Raw genomic sequence first — 24,436 nt, 5'->3', positions numbered from 1 at the left:
ATATGGGCAGCAATCTAAACATGTCCAGGCCCAATTCAGGACACCATTGAAAAGTCTACCCCGTCACCAAGGGTAACAGCCTGTGGGCATAGCTGAGGGGAAAACCAAAAAATAGCACACGAGTGTCTGAGCGTCATGGGAGGGGAAATACCTGCCTTTTTCCCTGCAGAGACTGAGACATTCACAGGCAAAACGGCTGTTGCCCTGTGGTTAGACAGAAGATGGAGCAGTGGCAGAACACAGCTGGTGAGAATCGACCCGAGAGAGCCCAGGGTGGAGGGAGCCTCGCACCCTCCTACTACAGAAGGATGGGAAGAAGAAATTGTACCCAGCAGCCATATGACAAATACTTGAATTGGTTACAAAAGCAACAAAAATCTGTGTGTGCACATGAGAATGCTTTCTGCAGCAGGTCCCACCTCACCCGTGTGAGGGCGCACCACGAGTGCATCTCTTACCTCAAGTGTCCCCTGTTATCATGGTCCTCTTATCATGGAGATTTGGGGTAAGATGCATGGAAACGATCATTACACTAGCACAGGCACATCTTCTAATCTACTCTGTGTTTGCAATGCATAAGCTGTGTTCACAAATGGAATTGAAATTTCCCTCTTATTTTCCAAGTAGCAAGATGCTGACCCATTTTCTGCCAACTCAGGCTGAGCACCGCAAGACAGCAACTGGACACATTTGCAGCACCAAGGCCACACCAGGCAGTGATGCTCCAGTATGGATGTGTGCTGCTTCTGCCACTTCTGGACATTTTCTCAAGTTAAATTTGGCAGGTCAGAGCTGCAAACCTCTCTTCTCCTACTGCAAAGGGCAATCAGAGCCTCCTGAGCAGCTGGGGCAGCAAGGATTAATACCCCTTCCTCAGAGATGCTTTACAAATCCATGAAATGCAAGAGAAGTTATCATGGGCCTCGTAGTGAAAAATTGGGATTGGAGGATTTCCCTCCTCCCCCAGATTCTGAGCAGTTATTTTAAGAAATTCCTCCTTAGATATCCCCACGTTCTGATTAAGAAGTTAGGGCTGGGTAATTTTGTTTAGATTGGTTATATTGCGTCCTCATCCTAATTCTCCCCATAAACTGAAAATAACATTTTGGGAATCTGAGCAGCTCTGCTAATAACAGCTCATAAAGATTACTGAGATCATGCATCCAAATCTCTTAGCAATATCACAGCCCTAAAACACCCAGGTTTATTTACACAGTGCTTTTAAAGAAGACAGAAATTTAAATTTTGATTGAGATGTAATTGATCTTTTTATGTAAATACTAATAAAAAGATCTGGGAAATATTACCTTTGGGGAGGGGGAGACAAAGCAGTAGTTCTGTGGGGAATTCTTCTAACCTTCCTGAAGTCAGAGCTCCAGCTTTACAGCCACTTAGTGTTACAGCATTTAAAAAGCCTTTGATTCACACAATAAATTGGCACCAGGCTTTCAACTACCCGTGATGGTGACCCTCAGGTACCTGTGTTTTAATGTTAGCATGCTAACTCCCACAGCTTGATTTAAATCTGTTTCCAGATTTGAACAATTTGACAAAAATCATACTCGTACAGCACTTCCAGGAGACAGTCAGCAAGAAGGAGCTGCGAGGACAGGGCAGCAGGAGGGTGTTTGGTGTCCGTACTGACCCAGGAACAAACTACCAGAGCAGTTTGGCAGACCAGGCGCTGTGGTTTAAAGCACTAAGAGCTCTCCTGCATCTCAGAGGGTTTGGACAGCCTAGATCAAAGGAAAGTAGCCAATACACACTTTGGAGATGCAGGAGTATCATTTCAGTCATGTGCCAACAGTAGGGTAAAAGATCAAGGAGCAGCAAGAAGTCTGAAAGCCTGTGAACTTGACAACAGCTAAGTGAAAAATTGTCCTGGTTTTGTCTGGGACAGAGTTAGTTTTCTTCCTAGCAGTTAGTACAGTGCTGTGTTTTGGATTTAGGGTGAGAACAGTGCTGATAACACGCCAATATTGCAGAGCAGTGCTTGCACAGGGGCCAGGGCTTCCCAGCTCCCCGTGCTGCCCTGCCAGCGAGCAGAGGGGGCACAAGGGGCTGGGGGGGGGCACAGGCAGGGCAGCTGGCCCAGATGGCCCAAGGGACATCCCGTGCCACAGGGCACTGTGGGGAACAATAAAAATGGGGGAGTTGGCCAGGGGTGGAGGTTACTGCTTGGGGACTGCCTGGGCATCAGTCAGCTGGTAGGGGGCAACTGCATTGTGCATCACTTGTTTTGTGGTTTTATTGCTGTTTTCCCTTCCTTTTATGTCTTATTAAGCTGCCTTTATCTCAACCCATGAGTTTTACCTTTTTCCGATCCTCTCCCCCATCCCAGTGAGGGGGCACAGAACAGCTGTGTGCTGCTTAGCCACCTGCCGGGCTAAACCCCCACTAAAATCCAGACAGACAGGAAGGCGAAGTTCCCCAAACACTGCTGCAAGACACAGCTCAGGGTGGTGCCGTTATCAGGTGCTAGTGCTCCAGCTCTGCCTGCACAACAAAGCCAGCAGAGACACTGCAATGTTCCAGTGATCAACATTTTGAGACTGCAAACCATCGAGAGAAAAAGGGGTGAAGCACGCGCACTGCACGCAATACGGACGGACTGGGTGACTACGGAGAAGTCATTTGAATCTCACTCGCCTGCACATGCCTCTGCACGGCTGGATATTCACAAGTTTCAGTTTAAAGTACTTTCAACTCTTCAGTTCCCATTTTCTCCAAGATTAAGGTAGTAAAAGCCTATTTTGAAAAGCCTACATCACAGAGGAATTTCAACGCTATGCTCAAGATATTCCTGACCACTTTTTAAGACAAACATTGACTGCCAGGATCAGGGCTGCTTCCAGTTTTTACTTTAGTTTGCAATTACAGCAGTAATCTCCACTCTTGCAGATTTTGTTATCAAGGAATAATACTAACAACCCCACCTGAAATAACCAAAAATAGATGTTCAACAGATCTGATAGGCCATCAGTGCTATGTTTCATATATATTCCAGATTTGGCTATGTACAATTATAGTAAATCTGGAATATATTCTCCAGGGAAAACACTTTGACTTTCAGTCCTTTCCCACTCTCCCACAACATAAAAATCTATTTCCAGCCTTTCCAGACCTCTCCATCACCCTAAGGAACCTTTGGTGCACAGTGCTTTGTCTCTATGCATCCAGAGCCCCAGGCTACTGAAAATACATCACAGTGAGCTGCTGGCAAAGGACGCACATCTTGACTACAAAGTCTGACCCACACGCTCCCTGGGCAAGGCACCACTTCCCACCTCCCCACACTTCAACGGAGCTCCTTGCCTCAGCATTGGACCTCCAGCCACATCCACAACATAGATAACCCTCCTGCCTTGTGTCCTCTCCACGCAGACACCGGCCACCTCCTCCTTCCCATTCCTCCTCTGATGCACCACGTACACCCCAACTCCTTCAAGGCCTTTTATGTCACCGACTCTTTGCATTCTTCGTAGGTCCAAGGGGTGAGAGACTCAGAGTTGGAATTGCTCAGCCTGGAGAAGAGAAGATCCGGGGGAAACTCACCCATGGACACAACTACCTGATGGGAGGGAATAAAGACAACAGACCCAACTTCTCAGTGGTGCCCAGTCAAAGGACAAGAGGCAACAGGAACAAGTTAAAATACAGTAAACACCATTTAAGCATAATATCCTTTTTTTAGTCAAACTTGATCTAATACAACCTCTCTGGGCAACTTGTGCCAGTGGAGCTTCCATCCTTGCAGAAGCTTCAAAGCAGACAACCTGCTCTAGTTGATACTACCTTGAGGAGGGAGTTTGGACTGCGTTTCCAGAGACGCTGTCCAAACTCAACAATTCTGCAGTTTAATAATGTATGGAAAGGGAAAGGTCCTCACACCTCTCAGGAACCAGCTCCTCTTACCTCAATCCCTAAAATCCAAAGGAAAGTATTCAAGATGCCTTTAAGATGTACTGGGCTCCAAAAATGAGCTGTGCCTACTACTTCACCATAACCCCAAGCTCCTCTCCATCTTTCAGCACCCATCCTTCTGAACCCCAGTGCCTTCCAGGTAACACCTGTGTGGGAAGCACTAAGTATTTTCCACTCAAATTCATTTGTCCTTTAGCTTCATTTTCAATATCACTTTCCCAAATCTACAGTGAATGTCACATGTTAATGAAATAATCCTCCAGAAACCGAAAGCAGCAACACAAACATGAGCATCTTTATAATTTTTGCTGTTGTTTAGGGAGACTCTCAGGAGAAGAGCCATGGTTTAGTGGCTCCAAATTTAGCTCTCTAGTGCCTCCTCACAAATCTAAAACCCTCCAGACAGCCTGCATAAGTATATGGATTTTACGATGCCCACACTGGCCATTAAAAGGGAAGTTCTCAGAACTGCAAGTAGAATATAGAGCAGGCACTCCACTATATCTAAAGATTCAATTTCACAATGGCAGCTGGTGATGTGCTAGCAGAGGAGTGAATTCAGACATCACAGCACTCTCCAAGCAAGCACAAGATTGTATCAAGGCTCTTCTTCCTACGGGGAGTTCAGAGCTCACCGAATTTGCTGCAAATAGCAGCGGCTAGCCCAGCCTTCTTCCAGCTAATCCAGGAAAACAATCTGAGAACTGCAACAAGAAGCTTCCCATGGTCCATTACAGACATATTTCAACTTGGTACCATGTCTGAGCTAAACGCACAGTACAGTTCAGGCTACAGGGTTCACTCAGCCTATGACCCCTTCTGACTGATGGGTTCTGCTAGTTGTTACGACATGGCCACTTGTCTGCATTAGGTTTCCATGTTAAAGGAAAAATGCCTTGCTCACCACTCCAGCAGGCTTTTGTTTTACTTGAAGGAAAAGCAGCAACAGAAGTCATCTGAAACTCCTTGGCCAGAGCTTTAATAGACTTTTACCTGCTGTGTATCAGGCACAGAAGGCAATCCAAGGCACATACTTCTAAGAGGTTAGAAAAAGCATAGTGTGTCTGCGACTCAGAGCGGCTATCCATCTGTAGTAACAGGAACAAAAGAGAATTAGGGTGGAACACACTCAAAAAAGCAAAGAACCCATTTATGGAGAGAGGTAAAATCACAGGTCACGTTTGAAATGGGTGTACACCAGAGCAGTATAGCACTGAACAGGTGCATTTATTTTTAAGTCAGAATATATGAGTCAATAAATAATTTCTACATAGGCCGCAAGAGAGCTGTCAGATGGCCGTGACTTTCAGAGGTTACTGATCGAGCCTACAATTGGAACTGCAACTTTGAATTTATGACACAAAAGCCTGAACATCCCATTCAAAGCAACACTGCACACCAAGCAGCTGCAGGAGCAGTAGCAACACACTTAATTTACATCCTTTATGATCCATATCAGTCACTTCAGAGAGGCTGAGCTAATTGGCACTTTTTCCAGCCTTTCCAGTAAAAGCCTCATCCCAAACTTCATCATGCCCAGTAAATGGCAGTGTCACAAGATGTTGGCAGAGAAGAGAGCATGCCCGTATGGGCTCAATCTATCCACATTATCCGTCTGTCCCTGTGTATGTCCATCTGTCCCTGCTGACCTCATTGTCGGGTACCAACCTGACCGAGGGTTTCAGGCGTTCCTGTTAGCACAGGGACCCGGAGGAAGCTCTGAACAGGTCTGCTCTCTAATCTGCCTTGTATTAACTTCAGGAAATGCAATGCTGCTACCAGTGCAATGAATATTATATCGGCTGCTGAAATGCCCAGACAACAGCAATATTCTGACCCACCCTGACCTTGCTCTGCTACTTACTGCCCAAGTCAGCCAAAAAAAGTTGGAGAGTTGTTTTTAAAAAAATCTATTATTGCAGAATACTGCTTGAAAGTTTGAAAGACAACTTATTTCCACTTTTTGCTCAGTAAATATCATTTCCCTTACATAACTAGAGAATTGTAGTTGTTTTGTTTGTGTTTTTTTAAAGCAAAGGTCAATCCCAGTCAGGATGAAGCTGGCACGAGTACTGCTACTGGCTTACAGAGAGGAATAAAACTAAGACCATGTCAACTACTTTTCAAATTCCACCCTAAACTGACAGACTGAAGGAAAAGATGATGAAACCTGGCTTTGAGCATTACTGTCTTTTCTATTTCTATGATAGAAGCAAGTGTCTGCAGAAAGATTAGGACATTAGCATTCCAGGGAGTTAAGTACTATTATTCACACTTTACAAACGAAGAAAGCAGCAGCGATTTAAGCAGCAGCGATTTGCCCATAAGACAGACAAGGGCTGAACTGCAGACCCTGCCCACAGCCTCGCCATCTGGTGTTCTCCTATCTGCTAGACAATGATAGGCTTTTAGGATAGCACCACCAAAAGGATAATGCAATCTGGATCTCTTCTGGTCTTGCTAGATTTATCAAAGAGGAAATAGATCTACATTGGAAAGCACGCATTGATTGTTGCTCCAATTCCCAAATTAGATGGAGAATTTCTCATCTGGATAAAGTGAAAACAGTCTTATCTTAATTTAACATTTCTCTGTGATGAACAGAAGGATCAAAGATACCAGAGCTTTTTGCCAGGCTATAATAGAAGTTGAGGGGAATTCAGAATTTCTGGGCCAGGGGAGATTCAAACATTAAAATCTCTCTTTGCATCCCAAATCGGGGTAAGGAGTTGAATTCTTTTAACCACTAAAATAGCAATTGTCATTTTGATGAAAAAGGTTCTCAAAACAGAATTTGACATTTTGATATTTCAGCAATGCTTTTTTCAGTTCACAAAACCACAAGGCACTGTGATACCATGTCACGTTTCCTACTGCAACAGAGCTCATCTCCTCACAGGCTGGCACCAGCATCGCTTCCACGGACACAGTGCTGCGGCACCGGTAGTGCATCAGAAGTCTGGAACGTTATTACAGCAGATGAAGTTCAAGCCTTTCATCCGTAAGCCGATCTCTCAGCAGCTTTGCAAGATGGTAGATAGTAAGGTTCAATGGTAAGGTGTTCACAGCAAAAATAAAGCCAGAGTTTTTCCAGTTCAAAAGGAAAACACTAGAAGACAGGTCAGGCATCTTCATCTAAATGCCAATATTCACCATACAGTGCTTGAAACAAAGTGTTCTCAGTTGTCTTAATTTTTGTTGTCTGTTTGCTTAAGGGAGAGGGGGAAGAGTTTCTCATTTGTTTAAATATTCTGGGGCTTAAGACTTCCACAGGGAAGCTGACTTTACATATTAAACCTTCTACATTAAAATAATTATAACAACTCCTAAAAACCAACAGAACACAAAATTGCAAGGTTTGAGACACGGCACAATGCTACGTAGCTTCTCCAGCCAACAACAACAAAAAAAGGAGATCAAAAAGCAAAATTTTAAGTTTTCTATTTCTTGGGGGCACCGGTCATCTTTTTTTCCACCCCAGTGGCACATTTGTATCCTGAAGCAGATTTCCTTAGCACCACAGTCCAGCACTGTCCTAGTGGTTGTTATTCCTCAACATTTAAACAAAGGCGGGTGGCAAGTGCCACCGTTTTAGGCCAGGGCAAGAAAAGGAACGTGACAACCTGCCGAGTAAGATACAGAGCTCACTTTCTCCTCCCTAATGGTTCAAGTAGGTGAGATGAAGATGACCAGATGAGTAGGGTTTGTAACGTGAAGAGGACCGTGGGGTTGGTGAACAGGTGCCTGAAGCTCGTAGGAGGGAAGCCGGGGCCAGCAGTTGCCTCTTCTGATCACCACCAGAAAGTGCCGCAGCTCATCCACACCAATGAGCACAACAATAAGCAAAGCACTTACAGCCATGTACTAGGAAAACTAACAAGATGGGCAAGCCTCAGTGAAAACCACTTGATTTTAACAATTAGCTGTAAACGAGCATACAGTTACACAAGCTGAACATAGAACAGAAGCAAAATAGACCAGCATTGGCCTGATTTGCTCAAAATCTCACCCACTCATGTCTTTGTTCATGCATGTGCTACCAAACATGCTGTGAGTTACTGAATACAGCCTTTGGACAAAGCTGGAGGATACCTTTTGACAACACAGCTACCCGAGGTGCTTCCTGCAAAGAACCAGTGGGAATCAATCTTCAGGTCTTTACCCTACTTCTCTACAAGCAACAAAACCACCACAAACGATCCATGACTAATTCCTCCCAGTAAACGAAGAGAGGATTAAAACTACTCTATCCTTACTTAACACTTCGGGATCAACCCATTGTTCAGGTGCCTTTTTGTAGAAGACACCGAGGCACAGACTGCTACAGGCGAGGGGCTGAGGACGTCCCCACGCAGCTCCGTGGCCGTGTGCCCACCCGTGGCCAGCCCCGCAGCGGCGAGGACGGAGATGAGCAGCCCCTGGGGCTGCGCTCCCGTTTCTTCTCAACCCACCACTGAGCTCCCCACATACTCCTCACTTCTTCCTTAATTACTACAAGTAATTTTTATTAATATACTTTGCAGCACCATTAACGGTTACCTGAGGCTGAACATTAAAAAATGATGAGGCAATATAATCTTAATGGTATTAATTAATAGAAGCATGGCTTTAAAGTTTCACAGATCTAGCCAAAGCACACTTTTCTGAGGTAGCGTCTGACAACGCACAGGAGCGAAAGCTATAAAAGCAGAGACTAGAGTGGGTAGAGTGGGAAAGGAATTAAAAACAAGACAACTCTTCCCCAGGCATCACTGTCACAAAACACAGCACTTTGTCCAACACCCTTTCACGCTGTTGTCAGTGAAGACAACTGCAGACGTAAGAACCACTGGAAAGAGAGCAGTAGTGTCCTTTCCTAGGATGTTTTTTCCCTCCTTTGTTGCAGTCTAAGCACAGAAGCAATCAGCAAGCCCTCTCTTAGCATCACTGCGATAGACAAAGATGTGTTATGACCACTAATGGGACAGCAGTGGTAAAGGCCACACGAGTGGACAGCTGCTGCAGTCAGTGAAGGGTGGCAGAGCAAAACACAAGTTGTTTGTTCCTCCAGTGACACATCCTGAAGTTAACCCACGTAGCACCCCCTGTTAGAATAGAAAAGCCAGAATTATCAGTCCTCAGCACAGGTTTTTAGTTTTTAAAAAAAGTCAGTGATCTAATTTATGGCTTCCATGAATAAAATAAAAAAAAATATCTGGCACCAAAACTCTACATTAGAGATTTGTATTCCTGGGTTTCTCCTTCTGCCTCTCAGATTGAGCAGGAAGATTAAAAAGGTAAAAAGCAAGCTTGCTTTAATCCCAACTCTGAGTTCATCAACTCCTCATTCAGAAAGAAATCCATGAACTGTAGGCACCACCGGTGCGATTTCCAGCAGCACCGAGCAAACAGCTCCAGTTACAGCTGTGAGGATCTACAGCTGCTCAGCACCACTGAAAAAAATAATTCTTGTAACAATAACAACGTACAGCAGTCAAATCACTCAATAGTTGTTATAAATTATATTGTCAGCTGAAGACTGATATATTTACTCTGCAGTGGTACTGTAATTATCTAGAAAGCGCCCTGCCTTCGCCTCGTAAGTACCATGTGCAGTAATTAATTTTTCCTCTGCATACAGACATTTGAAAGTATTATGTAAATCACAAGGTATTTGTTACCTGTATTTAAAAAAAGACATTCACTATCACACTCTTGAAAACACCTAAAAATAACATTAAAGTCACATGAACATAGAAATAAGATGTCCTTCTTACAACTTTGAGCTGTTTTAGGAAAAAACAAGCCTAACATGAGTAACACCCTGAAATGGATCCCTAGTTTCCCAATGACTAAGCATCACCAGTAACTTCTCATCACAGCCAAGAGGCTCAGAAACTTGGTACACAAGTAACCAGGCAAAGGGAAGCACTAGTCAATTTGAGAAACTCCAACAAAGCTGTGCTTGTGCTCCCCATAGGACCACGCACATCCACGTGCGGGTGCTGCACCTTTCTGCTGCGGACACAGATCAGGACAGACAAAAAGTAGCCCCAGAGCAAGGAAATAATTTGTGGCATTGTCCTTGAAGCAACGGATGTAAGCCTCTCAACTTCACCCACATCCCAGGGTTCAATCTCACCTTCCTACATCCCAGACATCACAGCCTCAGTTCAGAATTTGCCTTAGAAAAAGGCTTTTTTCTACTTCCTTGGAAGAGATTTACTTCTTGGCTTGACCATTTCTGAAGATATAAATACTAGAGGTTAAGTCCTGGAAATACCTAGAAAAATCCTAGGAAATAAATGCCTAGGAAATCAAAGCAGATCTTTAGCTGTACAAGATTTAGTCCCCTTCAGCTGTGTCCTTTCCCCTCTGCTGTGTCCTAAGGATCTTAACCCTGAGCCGCACAAAGATCTCCTCCATCATATAGATATGCAATTAATTCCTCTATAGCCGAAGCAGGTGAATGTAAATCAGCAGTAAAGGTATTTCAAGAGTTCTGGGATTCCCCAGCTCCGGCAGCTGCAACAGAAGTGGCAGAGGGGAAGAGACTACAAATGAGATGAGAACTTGACATAACTCATCAGACCCAAGGGCCAGCACAGACCAAGTGCCTCTGACTCACGGGTTTGTCCTTACAGCGTGCCGCCATTGCTTCTTCATTGTCTACTGACAAAGGAAGACCTGTAAGATCAGTGTTTGCAAGGACTCCACTCAAGATTCATCTATGTGGCTACACTTCACTGCAATTATCAACAAAACAATAAAGCCCCCAAACTGTTTTCTCTTCCTCCTTTTCAAGGGCTCCACATTTGAATTTTCAGGCTAATACAAGAATACTGTACTAGTCACATCACGTTTTTATTGTCATCTGCAACTGGCTCCTGCAGGACCGGTCTTGTGTTTCTTACTCTGGAATAGATCCTGATTTTCCAGGAAATGCCTTAGTAAAGGCTGCAGGAGGCTTCCATCGGGATTTATTCAACTAGGAGAGGAATTTCTTTTTCAGAAAAAGAAGACGTAACTTTTTTTTTCTTTTGACAACGTACAGCTTAATTGGAAATACAGAATAAATTAGGACAAAAAGCCCAGGGATGTTTAAGGCAAAAATAGGCTTTAGCAGCTTTGCATACTTGACTATGAAGTAGAGACAAATTAACTGATAATCTTCTGTGCTAAATTTATACAGGAGACAAGCTGTTTTACAGAGAATTCTCTAGTGGTCTTTAAACAAAAAAAGAAAGAAGTTAGCATTTTACCTGACCAAAGTTATTTCCTACTTAAATAATTGTGATTATCTGTCTCCACATTCTTCACTCCTTTTGTGGTAATTTACAGAGTGTCCCCGCTTTAGGTGCTGCACAGCACTCGCAAGGTCAGAACAACTTAATGCAGTGCTGCAAATGCTTGATAGAGAATTTTTTTTTTTACAGTTACAGCCATTTAACAAAATCCAACAAAACAAGAAATAAGAATAGTAAATAGATGTGTTGGACATTAATATGCAAGCTTTCCTAAATCTTTCAGTCCAGCCTGCTGGCCTTGATCTGCATAGAACATGAGGTTTCTATAGCTTAGAAAGAGATCAAATACACTTCTGATAAACACACTCATAGAAATGCTATTTGTAAGATAACAAAAACCCACCACCGTACAACTTCAGCACACGAGGACCATAGCCCCATCTTTGTTTTCTCTGAAAGACCGTGAAACTGTTCTTAATGTGCAATATTTTCCTCATTTCCCCTTTCCAGAGTCATAATGAGAAGCCCTTGGGCCCAGGACTCTGGCCCCCAGGCAGGACAGGCCTCCCCCTGCGGCACCTCATCTGGCCGGTCATGGCTGGCCAAGAAGCTGCTTCCACAACAGCACCTGTTTGTCCACCCTCTTCTTATTAAAGCACTGCCACCATTTACCAAATAACACAGGAAAAGACCTGCAGCAGGTAGTCTCCAAACCAACACCTCCAGCGTGCCGCTGGCCATGGCCTGCGCTCCCACACAGCCTCCCCACGGCAGCAAACATGGCCACCTGAAGTAAATCAAGTTCTGAGGAGACCCCATTAGCATTCCAGACATCCTCCTGTGACTGCACCACTGGGGATTGAACCAGAGAGAAACAGAAGTCTTAGACACGAAGCCGAAGACTCGGCTGGAAAAGCTGTGACATACTCACACGTTGTGACAGGCTGACCGGGGGGTTACGCTCCCCCTTTTGAAGAACTTCCCTGCTAAGTTTTCCTCAGAATGGCTTTGCTTTCCAAGCAGATGCATCCTGACACAAAAGTCTCTTTGATGTGTCAGGATCCACTGAACATTAACGACCTGATTACAGCAGAGAAATCCCTTTATGAATTCCCCTAAGACGGAAAGATTTTCTTGTTCAGAAATATTTACTTCCACTCAAAACTATTTCTAACACAAGCTATCTGAACGCATCCAGAAAAAAAAACATACATTCCCATCAGAACACGCTTTTTTTAATCCCCTCCTCCTCTACCTTGGTCATCCCACCAGGAACAAGACCTGGCCATAGGACAGGTTAGTTTTGGAAGATGTCACTTGCCAAAGCAGCGCAGAGACAAAAGCAGGCCCCGAGGAGACAAAGATCACCCCGTGCTTGTCAGTATGGCAGCTCACGAGGTCTGCAATTCACTCGCTCCCCCAAGCTTTGGTAGCACTAGTTTAGCACCAAAAGTTTTTGTTACACTCCTCCGATTTGTCGGCTGATGCTGAAGTTGAAGAACTGATGCTAGACTTGCTTTTATCAGAAGGTTACCACAGACCTTGACTTTTCTCACTGAAGAAAATGAGTTTGTCATCCATTAGTGGCTGTTATTACAGAGACTTCCTATTGCCTCCTTTATTACAGAGACTTCCTATTGCCTCCTGATACAAATGTCTTTGATTTTGAAGGAAAATCATAACAGGCACTGGTAATATTCTGAGAACAACAGTAGTGGTGGGGAAGCAAAAAGACTACATTAAGTTATTTTGGCTGTAAACTCAGCAGAGCCCAATCTCAGAATTATTATGGTCTGTTTCAATTTTAAAGTTCAGGTTTAAATGGATATGAGATTAACCATCCATGTGCTCAAGTTGCTGCTATGAATCCCACTTTTGCACAGCTCTGATTCCAAAATTTGCCTGGGTATAAAAGCAACCAAAAAAAAGCCGACCAAAAAAACCCACAGCCTCCCTCCTCGCAAATTCTTGAGCTTCCAGAGATACAATAGCCCTGTGATAGTATAACCACATATTCCCCTGCTAACCTCCAAGTTTCTAGAAGAAATCTTTTGGACTTGGTTTTCTGTTCACCCTGTGAGCACTATTTTCTTTTCTTTCTCCCCCCTCCTCAGCACACTGCAAATAGCCTCCCTTTCTTATCCTACATAGGTTCCCATAGAAATAAACCAAAGGACACCTAGCCTGAACCCACACTAGAAGCCCAAAGCCCAAAGTTTGGAATAACCCCTTCATCTAGGGCTATGGCACCTTCTAGTCCTTTGCAGACAGAACCATCAATTAGAGCTTGAGTTTTAATACTACCATTGTTTTTTCAGTGTTTAACATCTGCCTCGCACTCAATGACCACAGTTGTACCAAGAACCCATAAAAAATTCAAGGGGCTGCCAGCCACTCTTTATTAGAGCACAAGGTAAGCCCACGTTTCCTGAGTAAAATCCCTGTTGAATAATTTAGCTGCTTTGCAGTTATGATCACAGATACGTGGCTACACACAGCGCATGCAGAACGTACAGCAATGTATTTGCTATAGAGCGATTTTAGAAGTTTAGGATTTTAGAGTCTACACGCGTAGACACAACTCAAACTTTAAACAAACACAAATTGCAAGTATACTTTGCACCATTACTATAACATTCACAAATCTATAATTGGAAAGAAAACTATAGTTACTTTTTTATGCTTACAGTCTTAAATGAAAGGATTTTCAATAAAAAACAAGGTTATAAGCTTTTAAGGCAAGGGAAGCAGAAAGAAATCCCTGCCAAGTAGCTATAAGCAAATACAAAGTACAGTTAAACCTTGGCAATGCAGGAGTTGCTTCTGGTCGCAAGGGCACGTACACCTAAAAACCACCAAAGCTCGCGGGAACGACCCGCACGAGCCACTGGGCAGAGCACGCAGCACTCCAGTAAGGCGCAGCTGCACGCCAGGGCCTGGAAGGAGCCCGCTGGCTGTTCTCGCAGCCCAGGAGCTGCAGGTTTCCGGAGCCACGCTGCAGCAGGAGCCGCGGCTGCCAGCGCCCAGCCACAACAATCCCGGCTTTCAGCAGCCAGAGCCAGAAACACAGCGCCACTGTGCCGGGAGGGAACACTGGGGCTCTGAGGGCGCCGCGCATCCAGCCTCATCCTGATGCGAGGCTCAACTCCAGGCAACACAACTGGGTGCTAAATATCACAGCACGCTTTCACGCAGTACCTTCCTCAGTTCTTTGAGAGCAACTTTCACGTCGAGTGCCTGGGGTTAAAACACAGGGTGTGAAGGTAGTTACGGGTTTCTATTTTATTTATTAGATAGAATCTTCAGCGTTCAGTGATTGCATGAACCTGAAACTCACTCTGCCTTTACACAAGTGCTTTTGCTGTAAGTGGGCAGTCACGTCTGTACAAATGTACAGGCCATGGATAACTGGGGTCCTGTTTTTCCCACTCCAAAACCATCTGCACAAGATACTTCAGCGCACAGAAGCAACAATATCTCATGTACAAGGCAAGAGAACAGGGCCCTGAAACATAGGGCTGCTGCAAACAAATCTAAAACCCTCACCCTAACTGAGGAGTATGGCAGAATAAATGGCACTCCGTTTCAGCTTCCTATACTTTGAGATATGGACTCAAACTGCTGCTGCAGAGGGTTAAGTGCATCAGAAACCTTAAGATTGGGCTGATTCTTTTTTTTCCCCCTTTCCTCTCCAGAACAATCTAATTGTGGTAGTATATTTATATTGTAGTGGCTGAGAAGGGGCTGCAGCATCCTGCTTCCGGTGCAAACAGCTGCACCTGCCCTAAAGATCTCACATCAGAAGTCAGCTTTATTAAGAGAAAGAAGTTTTTTTCAATTGTACAATTTGTTTTAGAAATCTTACTGTACAGGATACCAAGTGTAGTAACATCAATTGACGCTTTCACAACATGTTGAAGAACAAACACTTGAAGGGGGAAAAAAAAGCCCGTACCAAATATTGTGACTTCTCCCACACTACAGCAATGCTTCAGACATTTCCAAGGGTGAAGCCAGTACGACATCCTGAGCCCACCCAGAACAGCCTCAACTATTTCTTCACTGCAATGGCTTCCCTTCCACTCTCACAACACTTGTTCCAGACAAGCACCTGAAATTACAAAAGAAGTGCCAACTTTTCAATGTTAGTGGCTATACAGCACAGCATCCAGAGTTATACGACAGTATTTTTTTAAAGATGACGTTTCAAGGAGACAAAAGTACAACTCGATCTCTTCCCAGGAGTTCCAGTAATAGACATTTATTCTTTCTGGGCAGCCCGTGACAAACAAACTATATCATTTTTATACCACTGAAAGTAGCCTTAGCATCTATATTCCAAGAGATCTATATAAATTTTTGCTAATTGTGCAATAGCACAGTGTTTTCTTGAACTGTTTAGAAAGTTATCTATTAAAGGGCTGAAAAAAATCTTTACTCAGGGATTTTCTGCTAGCATTGGCACTAACAAAGAGATAGCAGAAGGTCATTTACTACTGGTGTCGTGATTGCATCCGAAGTAGATCAAGGGTGCGGAACACGAATTTTGAGGAAGGCAATACCTGTCTAACTGGCTTAAGACACTCAGGAGAGGCCGTAACGGCAACACAACAGCACTGCATCTACACTCGCTCATCGATACCACTGCAAGCAGCGAGGCTGAGGTCAGCCTCAGCTGCCCGTTCTCACCTGGAACATACCTGGCTGGTCCTGAGAGCTGCTGAAGACAGCAATGCAAATTGGTTTTGTGATGGACAGAAAATCCTAACTAGGGAAGGTGTTTTTTTTTTAAAAAAAGCAGAATATTTGCTAAATTGCTAGCATTACAGCCTAATTTCTAGTGTTTATGCTTGTCCTAGACACCAATCATTCCCACCAAGGACTATGACATACTGACAAAGCTTAAATTTCGCATAAGGACATGGCTGGAGTCAATGCCACACAAAAGAGTGCAATATGAGATGCTGCAGATGTATCAGCAGAATCTATATCCCAGTTACACTTGTGTGTGGATAGGTAACATAGGTATGGATAGGCTTTGTCCGTTCAGGAACATCCACATTTCTGTGGTGTTAACCAGCAAAACATTCCTTCCACAGACATAAAAGGCTGAAATAAGGAATTGTCCTCACAGAGCTAGAAAAAGCGCTTAGATCAAGAATACTTAATAGACAGAAATGACACACTCAGGAATTGGATATCTCAAACACAGAATTTAAAGTCAATTAAAACAAGCTCCTACCAGCTCCCTGCACCACCTGCCATCACTCCAAACATCCCTAAGGTCCCATAACAAAACTTGTATAAAAAACTAAACACCAACCTGAATATGAATAACCAACACAAGGCCATTCATGTAAGTTAGCACTCCAAAAGAACGATCAATATCATTTCCCATTACTTGTCTCCACAGATTTATCAGTTAGGCTTTTCCTTAGCAGCCTTGAGGGGAAAACGAGATGTATGGGACTGGATAAGAACTAAAAAAAAAATTCAGGGCATTTAGAGCCATTATTATAATAATCATTCCCTTACAGCAGATGAATGAACCCAAGACATTATACATAAAGAAAACCCATTTCCTATAGGATGTTACCTGTACATTATGTCACAGCTAGATGGTTAACCCTTGGAGCCATGGCCTGCCCAGAAGCCTCGAGCAGACACAGCCACGCCAGGGCTGGGGCACCTCACCCTGCTGATGGCTACTCTCCATCTCAGGCCAAGCTTGACCCCACTGTGGGTTGAGCTGTAGTTTTCCCTCAGCCTCAGCCCCAGCCTGAGTGCAAAGACTGGATTCCCTCCCCCAGCTGCAACCAGCTGCCCCAGCTCATACTTACCTCTTCACCATGGGACACAGCAGCTACCCTGCAAACCCCAGCCATACATGGCTTCTTACAGGGTCAGAAAGCTTATATGGTCAGAAAGTTCAGCCATCCACCCCGCACCAAGCAGTGCTCTGACAGAGAAGGGGAAGCAACATTTATAGAAAGCCTTGGGTACGCCCTAAACAAGCTAATTCAAGGTCTTCAACAGAGCAAGACATGGGTTTTCCTTAAACAGCCACTGGACTCAAAGCAAGGCAGTGCTGCTGGCTCACAGGATGCTGCTCAAGCTCTGCTCCCAGACCTGAAGCCGGGCTGCATCCCACCTGCAGACCCCAGATGGATGTGACTTGGGTCTGGTCAGAAGTTTGGTTCGACAAGGCACAGCCTGCAGTGCTCTCACATAGCTCGTGTACTAAATGCTACAGCCTGTAGCTTACTTGTCAGGCTACCAGATATTCGGGGCTTCTTGCCCCAGGGAGAAACATTCCGCAGGATGTTTAATTGATGTTGTAGGGAACGTTGTGTGTACCACCTCCTCTAGAGCTGGAGAATTTTCTGACAATAGTCCTCATTTCTTCTTCATTCTTTCCTGAAAAGTAAAGTCTCTACAACTACCTCTGCTAACTACCACATACATAAAAGCTAACCAAGTTGTCTCCAAAACCAGGGATCTCCCTGTGTGATGGGACACAGGCACCCCAGCCCACTGAACCACGGCTGCAACAGCTCACACCAGCAGTGCTCTTAGGCCAAAGGTTGACAGTCATCACATCCAGGCCCAGGGCTGAAAACAGTATGTAAAAACTTAAATGAGTATCAACAAAGCTAACTCCGAAAGGTAGGGAGCTGAAGCAGTTTGAAGGATGGTAACAACACATGCTATAGATTAGAATCAAGCCAGCATAGTAGAGATCGACATTAAGTTAAAGCAAACCAGGAGTCATCTCTCCATACTAAGAAGCAGATGCAGAGCTAGGGAGCTAAATAAGCCTCAGGGAAGTCAATCCTTACTATCTTATTTTTTTCCCTTTAGGCTTTGTTTTGAACAGCTAGTTTCCTTTAACATTCTTCAAGACAAAGCAGCATCATACGGTGTAGGGAAAGAACAAAGCAGCTCCTTTTATCTGCCTCTCTCTTCTGAGTAAATATTGCATCATTGTTCTCCCTAGGTAGCATCTTTCATCTTTGTTTTAAGGACATGGGTGAGCTGATGCAGTTGTGAGTATCCATCAGCCTTTTACAACCAAGAACCACAAATCCAAGGGCATTCTCTCTCCATAAAGAGAAAGCACGTGCGAACACGTCCCTGTCACCACCTCTCACCACACTGACATTGCTCGTTGCAGGTCAGCTCGCTCCAGATTTTTGGCCACTGAGGGCAGCTTCACACTAAAGTTTTTTCCCCGAGATAGTGTCAAAACAGCTCACAAAAATCAAAGCATGTATTTGCTAGGTGCCATTTGTTACCCTTTCCCAAATAAGGGTCATGATATTTATATCCCCTGAGAATATACACTTTAGCTCTAGGTAAAGATTCCATTCCTTACATATGACTCTGAACAGAAATAACAGCTGCAGAACAAACAGGAGGTGGGGGCAGAATACAAGGCTATTATCAGGACAAGCCCGTATTACAGAGAAGAGTTTTATTCTTCATACAATCATAGGAGGCCAGGAATAATTTGTGGAATCACACTGCAGCTTCTGGAAATTTTAAAGTTACATAAAACAGATATTAACAAGCATCCCTCAAAGGAAAAGGGCACACTTATAATTTAAATGCTCCATATGTAAACTGGGTTAAAAGGAAAAGGATCACTAGAAGGTGGTAAAATAGTTGTCATCTTTGTGGCCTTTTTCATGAGTGACTCTCACTAAGTAATACAGTCACAGAGAGTGAGCCTGCTCTGCTCTGGCAGTGCTCGTCTCTACCCTCAGCACATGCCTGGAGGGCTGTAGCACCCACCTGCCGCTGGCTCTTTTGGGCCAAATGCTTAAACTGAAGCATCCTTACCTCTTCGGTTTCTGGCTGATCAGAGGAGAAATATACACACGTTCTTGGATTGCTTTCATCAGATGAGATACCACAAAAATCTTAAGAAGTGTTTGTTTTGAATCTAAAAAGTGATCGCCCACACCTCTACTCTGCCACAAACACACACCTTGTGCAAGGCTTCCTGTAGAGGTACAGCTCAGCTGCTGTAACAAGCACTGGTAACCTAATCCAAAAGGACTACAGAAAAAATCCCTACAAAGTTTAGTGCTGCCAAACACCTGACAAGTTTCTCAGTACAAAAACTGCCTCTTAGCTCCTGTTGGTTTGGAAGAGTCAGAAATGCAAGACAGAAGTCTGCGTTCAGAAGTCTAATCATAGACTCACAGAATGGCCTAGGTTGAAAAGGACCTTAAAGATCATCTAGTTTCAAGCCCCCTGCTCTGGGCAGGGTTGCCAGCCACTAGAGCAGGCTGCCCAGAGCCGCATCCAGCCTGGCCCTGAATACCCCCACGGATGGGGCACCCACAGCCTCTCTGGGCAACCCCTTCCAGTGCTTCACCACCCTCTGAGTGAAAAACTTTCTCCCAATTTCTAACCTAAATCTCCCGTCTTAGTTTAAGTACAGCTAATGTACAGCTAAAAACAGCTAATGTACAGCTAAAGGCAGTATTTCCATGAAACAAATCATCTTAATATACTGACCTTTTTCTTTTACGGGTGAGGGCGAGGAGGTATGTTTATGTGGTTCCTTTGATCTAAAGCCCTCTTTTTGCTGTAGTTAGCACAGTGGCAGCGTTGGTACGAGGTCTGTTGTTATTAAGGATGCAGGTAATTCAACTTAACAAGGCAACCCATTGAGTGAAACTTTTCCTGCCTAATAATGACGAAGCAAATTATAGGATACGCACACAGTAGACCACAAACAGACACCTTTATGTAAGGAAAGAATCCTAGGAGAACAAGGAAAAGGAGGTAAAAATTCAAAGTAGGTTTAGACCTCTACCTCCTACCCACGTCTATACCAGCAGAACAGAGAGGACACACCGCACCTCCAGAAGCCCAAGATCTAGTATTGATATTCAGGGGACCTGCCAGAATCCCCTGCTTTTTGCATTAGTCCACACCACTAAGGGAAAGATCGGTGAGAGACCAAAAGGAAACATCCACAGCTGTCACCTCACCTGGCTACTGCACACAGCCACCACGTGTGAATGCTCAGCTCAGGAATTGCTATGACAATGACCTGCCAAGGAAGAGAGATGTAGCAGTACCCTGAATTTGCTAGGAGCCAACCACCAGAACCCAGCTGAGACAACACTTCAGCCAGGTGTCAGACCTTGACTTCAGGGCACAGAGCACAGCTTTCGGAGGTCTCGCATACTTCCCCCCAGTCACTGGGAAAGCAGGCATTCACCTGGTGGTCCTGCCCCTTCCTCGCTATTTTAAGGTCAGCAGCACCCCTCTCCCCACAATATTCCATCCCATAAGGAACAGACCTGTTCTGTAACCCACAGCTAAATCCTGCTACCACACCAGGACAGCAGGGTAGAGCTGACAGGGCATCCCCAGCTGCACGAAGGCAACAGCTCTGCACTACTCAGTTCAGGTGCCTCGACATGTGCTAAGCCCAGTGAGCTTTTCCTCTCCCTCAGTACCCATTTCATTGTTTTTGTTTGTTTGTTTGTTTTAAATACACACCCCTAAGACTGAAGAAACATTACAGCCCATCTTCACCAGTCAGCAGCAGCTTGGCTTTCCCCACTCCCCCTACCACATACGAATGCATCTGTTTTTGATTTCAAACAAAGTTCTATTTTATTTTTTTTTAAATGCTTTTATCTTAAGGAAATACAGAAGTTTCAAAGTTCTGTAATTTGCAGTTCATTTTAACATTAATGGAAAGAAAGGTTCTTCCACTTCAAACCATTTCCCTCAGTCAATTAGACAAATCCTCTAAGTGGAGTTTGTGAAGCGGTTCGTGTCCAGGAACTTAATTAGTACTTAACGCCAGAACTTGCATCCACCTCTAACCACCCTGTGCGGGCCTTGCAGCCCACAAGGCTGCCCAAGGATGTCACCTGGGCTGCCACGGGACAGCCGGGAACACCGAGGGGTCACTTCAGCCAACACAGTAGCAGGGACACGAGAAGATTGTTAACAGAGGCTGCAAGAGGCAAGCAGTCAGAAAGGGCCAGCTAATTAAAAATGCACGAAAGACTCCGCAGAGGTCCCGCCAGCCGATGGTCAGAGACAACTCCTGCTGCAAGCTTTAAGAGTAACGTTTTTCTCAGTGCCCCTGCTGAATTTCTTTGACATTTGCAAACTAATCCCGCTACATTCCCGTGCAGTTTCAACTGTATTATCACTTGCATGTTTGTTTGCCCTACTTCGCTGCTCTGTTCTTAACCGTGGCACAAGGCACTGCTAATTAGGATTGCTCGCACACTACCAGCACCAGAAGCAAGGCTTGCGATGCAGAGCTGGCTGGCCAGCCAGGGGGAACGAGGCCAAAAGCTGAGCAGCTTTACACTAATGGGGCCACAACAATATTTCACTCTCCAGGTAGCTGCACTTCCATGGTAAAAGTACTGCAAAAAAAAAATATCCGGTGCAATTTCCAAAAATATTTAGGGTTTCTTTGGGGAAGAAAAAGGGCTTTCAACAGTATTTATAGAGAAACTGAGTTAGTATAAAAGGAGCAGCCCCTACTGTCAGAATGATGCTTTATGCCCTGCTGATAGCATGTTAGGGCAGAAAACAAGTAAGCTTCTTGATAAGGTTTATCTAAAGTCAGCTTGCCTCATACTAGAGGGTCTCATCCCAATTTCCCCACTAGCACCTCTACAGACACAATAGTGCCCAGGTGTTACCAACAGACTTCAGGGCCAACACGCCAGGCCAGCAAAAGTGCCCTCACCTGTTCTTGCATTTCAGTAAGGAATGGTCTAGGATCCCCCCCTCCTCTTTAATTTCACTATCTTTGAAAAACAGTTTTTAAAAAGTCATTTGGAAAAAAAGCATGAAAAATGAAGTGCGCATTGTCTGTGGTGCAGCAGGAAGACTTGCTGCTCCCCAGCACAGCTAGCAGCTGAATACACGACGTTCCCTGACCCAATATGTAGGAGCTTTGTTTTTAAAGAAAGGACAGGACCCTCACTCTTGTTCTACAAGTTCGGCATTCCTACACACAGAGCCAAACAGAAGAGGCCACAACCACGCTCATGGATCCAAAAGCCAACGTCCCCTGCTCCCAGCTCTGCCCCAGATCACAGTCTGTTAGTTTCCTTTCTTCTTCAAGCAAGAAGAGTAAGATCATAACTACCTTGTGTTCTCAGAATTAAGACAACATTTCTGTAAATTTCACAGAAGATGGATTGTGTAACAAACAGTCAAAAAGGAACTATTTTTTTGAACACTCCTTCCACCAGCTCACATCTCTGCCATCTGTGGAGCAGCAGAACTGCTTTTTCAGGTCACACCCCCAGGAAGACCTGCAGCAGTTAAATAGAGATTTAGGACAGATTATTCCCCACCACCCTTCCTTACAGTCCAATTTAATTCTCACGCAGGTAAAATTCAAAGATAGCACCACCATCAAGACCTCCACGCCCTATAGTGCTCAGTCACCTCTGTCTCAATGCAGTCCGGGAGCAGGAACACGCACCCCCTCTGTATATAACGGACTGTTGGTAATTTGCTACCTACATTAATCACATAGTTCCCTACGACCATAGCATCTAGACACGTCAAGTCCTCTTTTTATTAAATTTGCCTGGATCCCTGGACATGAAAGCTGCTTTTGATGTTACGCCTGTAAGGAAGTCACAGGACCCACAGCTCTGATTGCTCCAGACAAGCAGGTGCCTAAGCACAGAGGGCCTCCATGGGCATTTCCGATAGCTCTACGACCTCAGTTATCTAAGATTAACCAAAAAGCCTAGAGAAAAGGCAAGCGAACCCAGGTCCACAGTTTAGCCTCACATCATTAAACAACCCTTTCATGCGGAAAGGCAGAATATACACAACCTGAGGAAGAGCCCAGAGCAAAAATATGCAGCTGACGTTTAGGTGCTTGATCTTGCGATGCAATAAGCTCTGCACTTCTCGGTGAAGTCTCTGATCTGCAGTCTCTTCTCATTGTGCCATGTCAATTTATTGGGGGAAAACACACTGAAGTCAGCACGCAGCCTGGTCTGTCCCTTCACACACGAAGTGCTTTGGAGGGCTGTGGGCAGCTGCCTGCCCTGCTCAGCAGGGGAGCAGCTCTGTGAGGGAGGAGCAGGAGCACCCAGCTTACGTGATGCAACCCAAGGGGAAGGAATCGAACAAACCCAAGATCTGTCTCACGGGTGGGAGCACGAAGAACCAAGGAAAAGACATCGCTAAGAGATGCAACAACTGAAACAAGCCCAAAAAGCATCCACCATTTTATTTTTTTTGCTAAGAACTAATATTTCAGTTTTGTTTATTATCAGAAAGAAATACAATATATTTCCTATCCCATAAAAACATATAATTTTCACAGTAATAAGACCTAGGAGAGACATAAATATTCCCAAGGGTTTCTGCAGTTCAGAAGAACACTGTAAAACAGTTTGATAACTTGGAGATTGCATTTCCCTCTGTTCACCATACACATACACACATACAAGAGCCTGCCAAGGGGAACATTATTGATGCTTTAGAACTACAGGCCAATAAACCTCCTGAATTTAATTCATTTGAAGGCTGCAATAGTAGGAGAAAGATAAGTAGCATCCTTAAATTTGGATCATTAATTTAACCCCCACCTTGCCCCCTACACGCATCATCCAGCTTTCTGCGTTAATCTGTTTATGGTCATTTTGCCAAAAGCAAGCAGAACCAGTAAAAGGCATTTCAAGCCCATTTTCCAAAGCCCCTCCTAAACCATCTATACCAGCAACCCAACAGTGCTGTGGTGATGCTCTGGCAAAGCAGCTGTTTCACCCCCAAGAATCATTAAGAGGAAGGAGCATGGGCTTTGCCCCAAGCAGCTGAGCCCAGGAGCACCTTCCACCTGCCCTCACCAGTCCTCCCACAGGCACCAGCACCCCCCTGCTGGGGGGCTTGTGAGCAGGGTGGGGGGGTCTCACCGCCAACTGCACCCACCACCAGCACAGGGAGGGCCTGGCAGCTCCCTCCCCTCGCGATCCCAGGCACGCAGCATGTTTGGGAGGCTTGCAGAGCAAGACAGAGCTGGCATTAAGTCACTGCAAAACGTTTTCCTCTCCTCCCCAAAGCAGCCACAGAGCTGACACGTGGCAATTCATAGCAGCACCAAGACCGACAGTTAAATTTTTTATTAAAAGATGACCAAAGGCGATGTAGAAGTGTTTTTACCATTAAAGCCACACACCACAGACACCCCTGCCTTACATCAGCTGCCTTATCTGCAGCAGTTGGCACCACGCTCCCGCTGGCGAGAGCGCGGAGCATCAGAT

The 24,436-nt window shown here is 44.8% G+C and overlaps 1 protein-coding gene across 10 annotated transcripts in view; it reads right to left on the bottom strand.

Annotated features, from left to right (window-relative positions):
- The window catches only part of PTPRT (protein tyrosine phosphatase receptor type T), a 582,374-nt gene that overhangs the window by 406,212 nt on the left and 151,726 nt on the right, over positions 1-24,436 (bottom strand). Inside the window, exon 1 of one of the 10 annotated variants that reach the window (XM_080557607.1) lies at positions 15,106-24,351. The exons of the other annotated variants lie outside the window; for them this stretch is intronic. Coding sequence (XP_080413733.1) covers positions 15,106-15,175 — 70 coding nt within the window. The 5' untranslated portion in view covers positions 15,176-24,351. Of the gene's footprint in view, positions 1-15,105; positions 24,352-24,436 lie in introns of those variants that run through there. 10 annotated transcript variants of the gene reach the window in all.

Source organism: Anser brachyrhynchus (assembly GCF_964034855.1).
Source record: "Anser brachyrhynchus genome assembly, chromosome: 16".
NCBI classification, from domain to species: Eukaryota; Metazoa; Chordata; class Aves; order Anseriformes; family Anatidae; genus Anser; species Anser brachyrhynchus.
The sequence above is the reverse complement of the archived record's forward strand: the minus strand, read 5'-3'. Positions and strand labels throughout refer to the sequence as shown.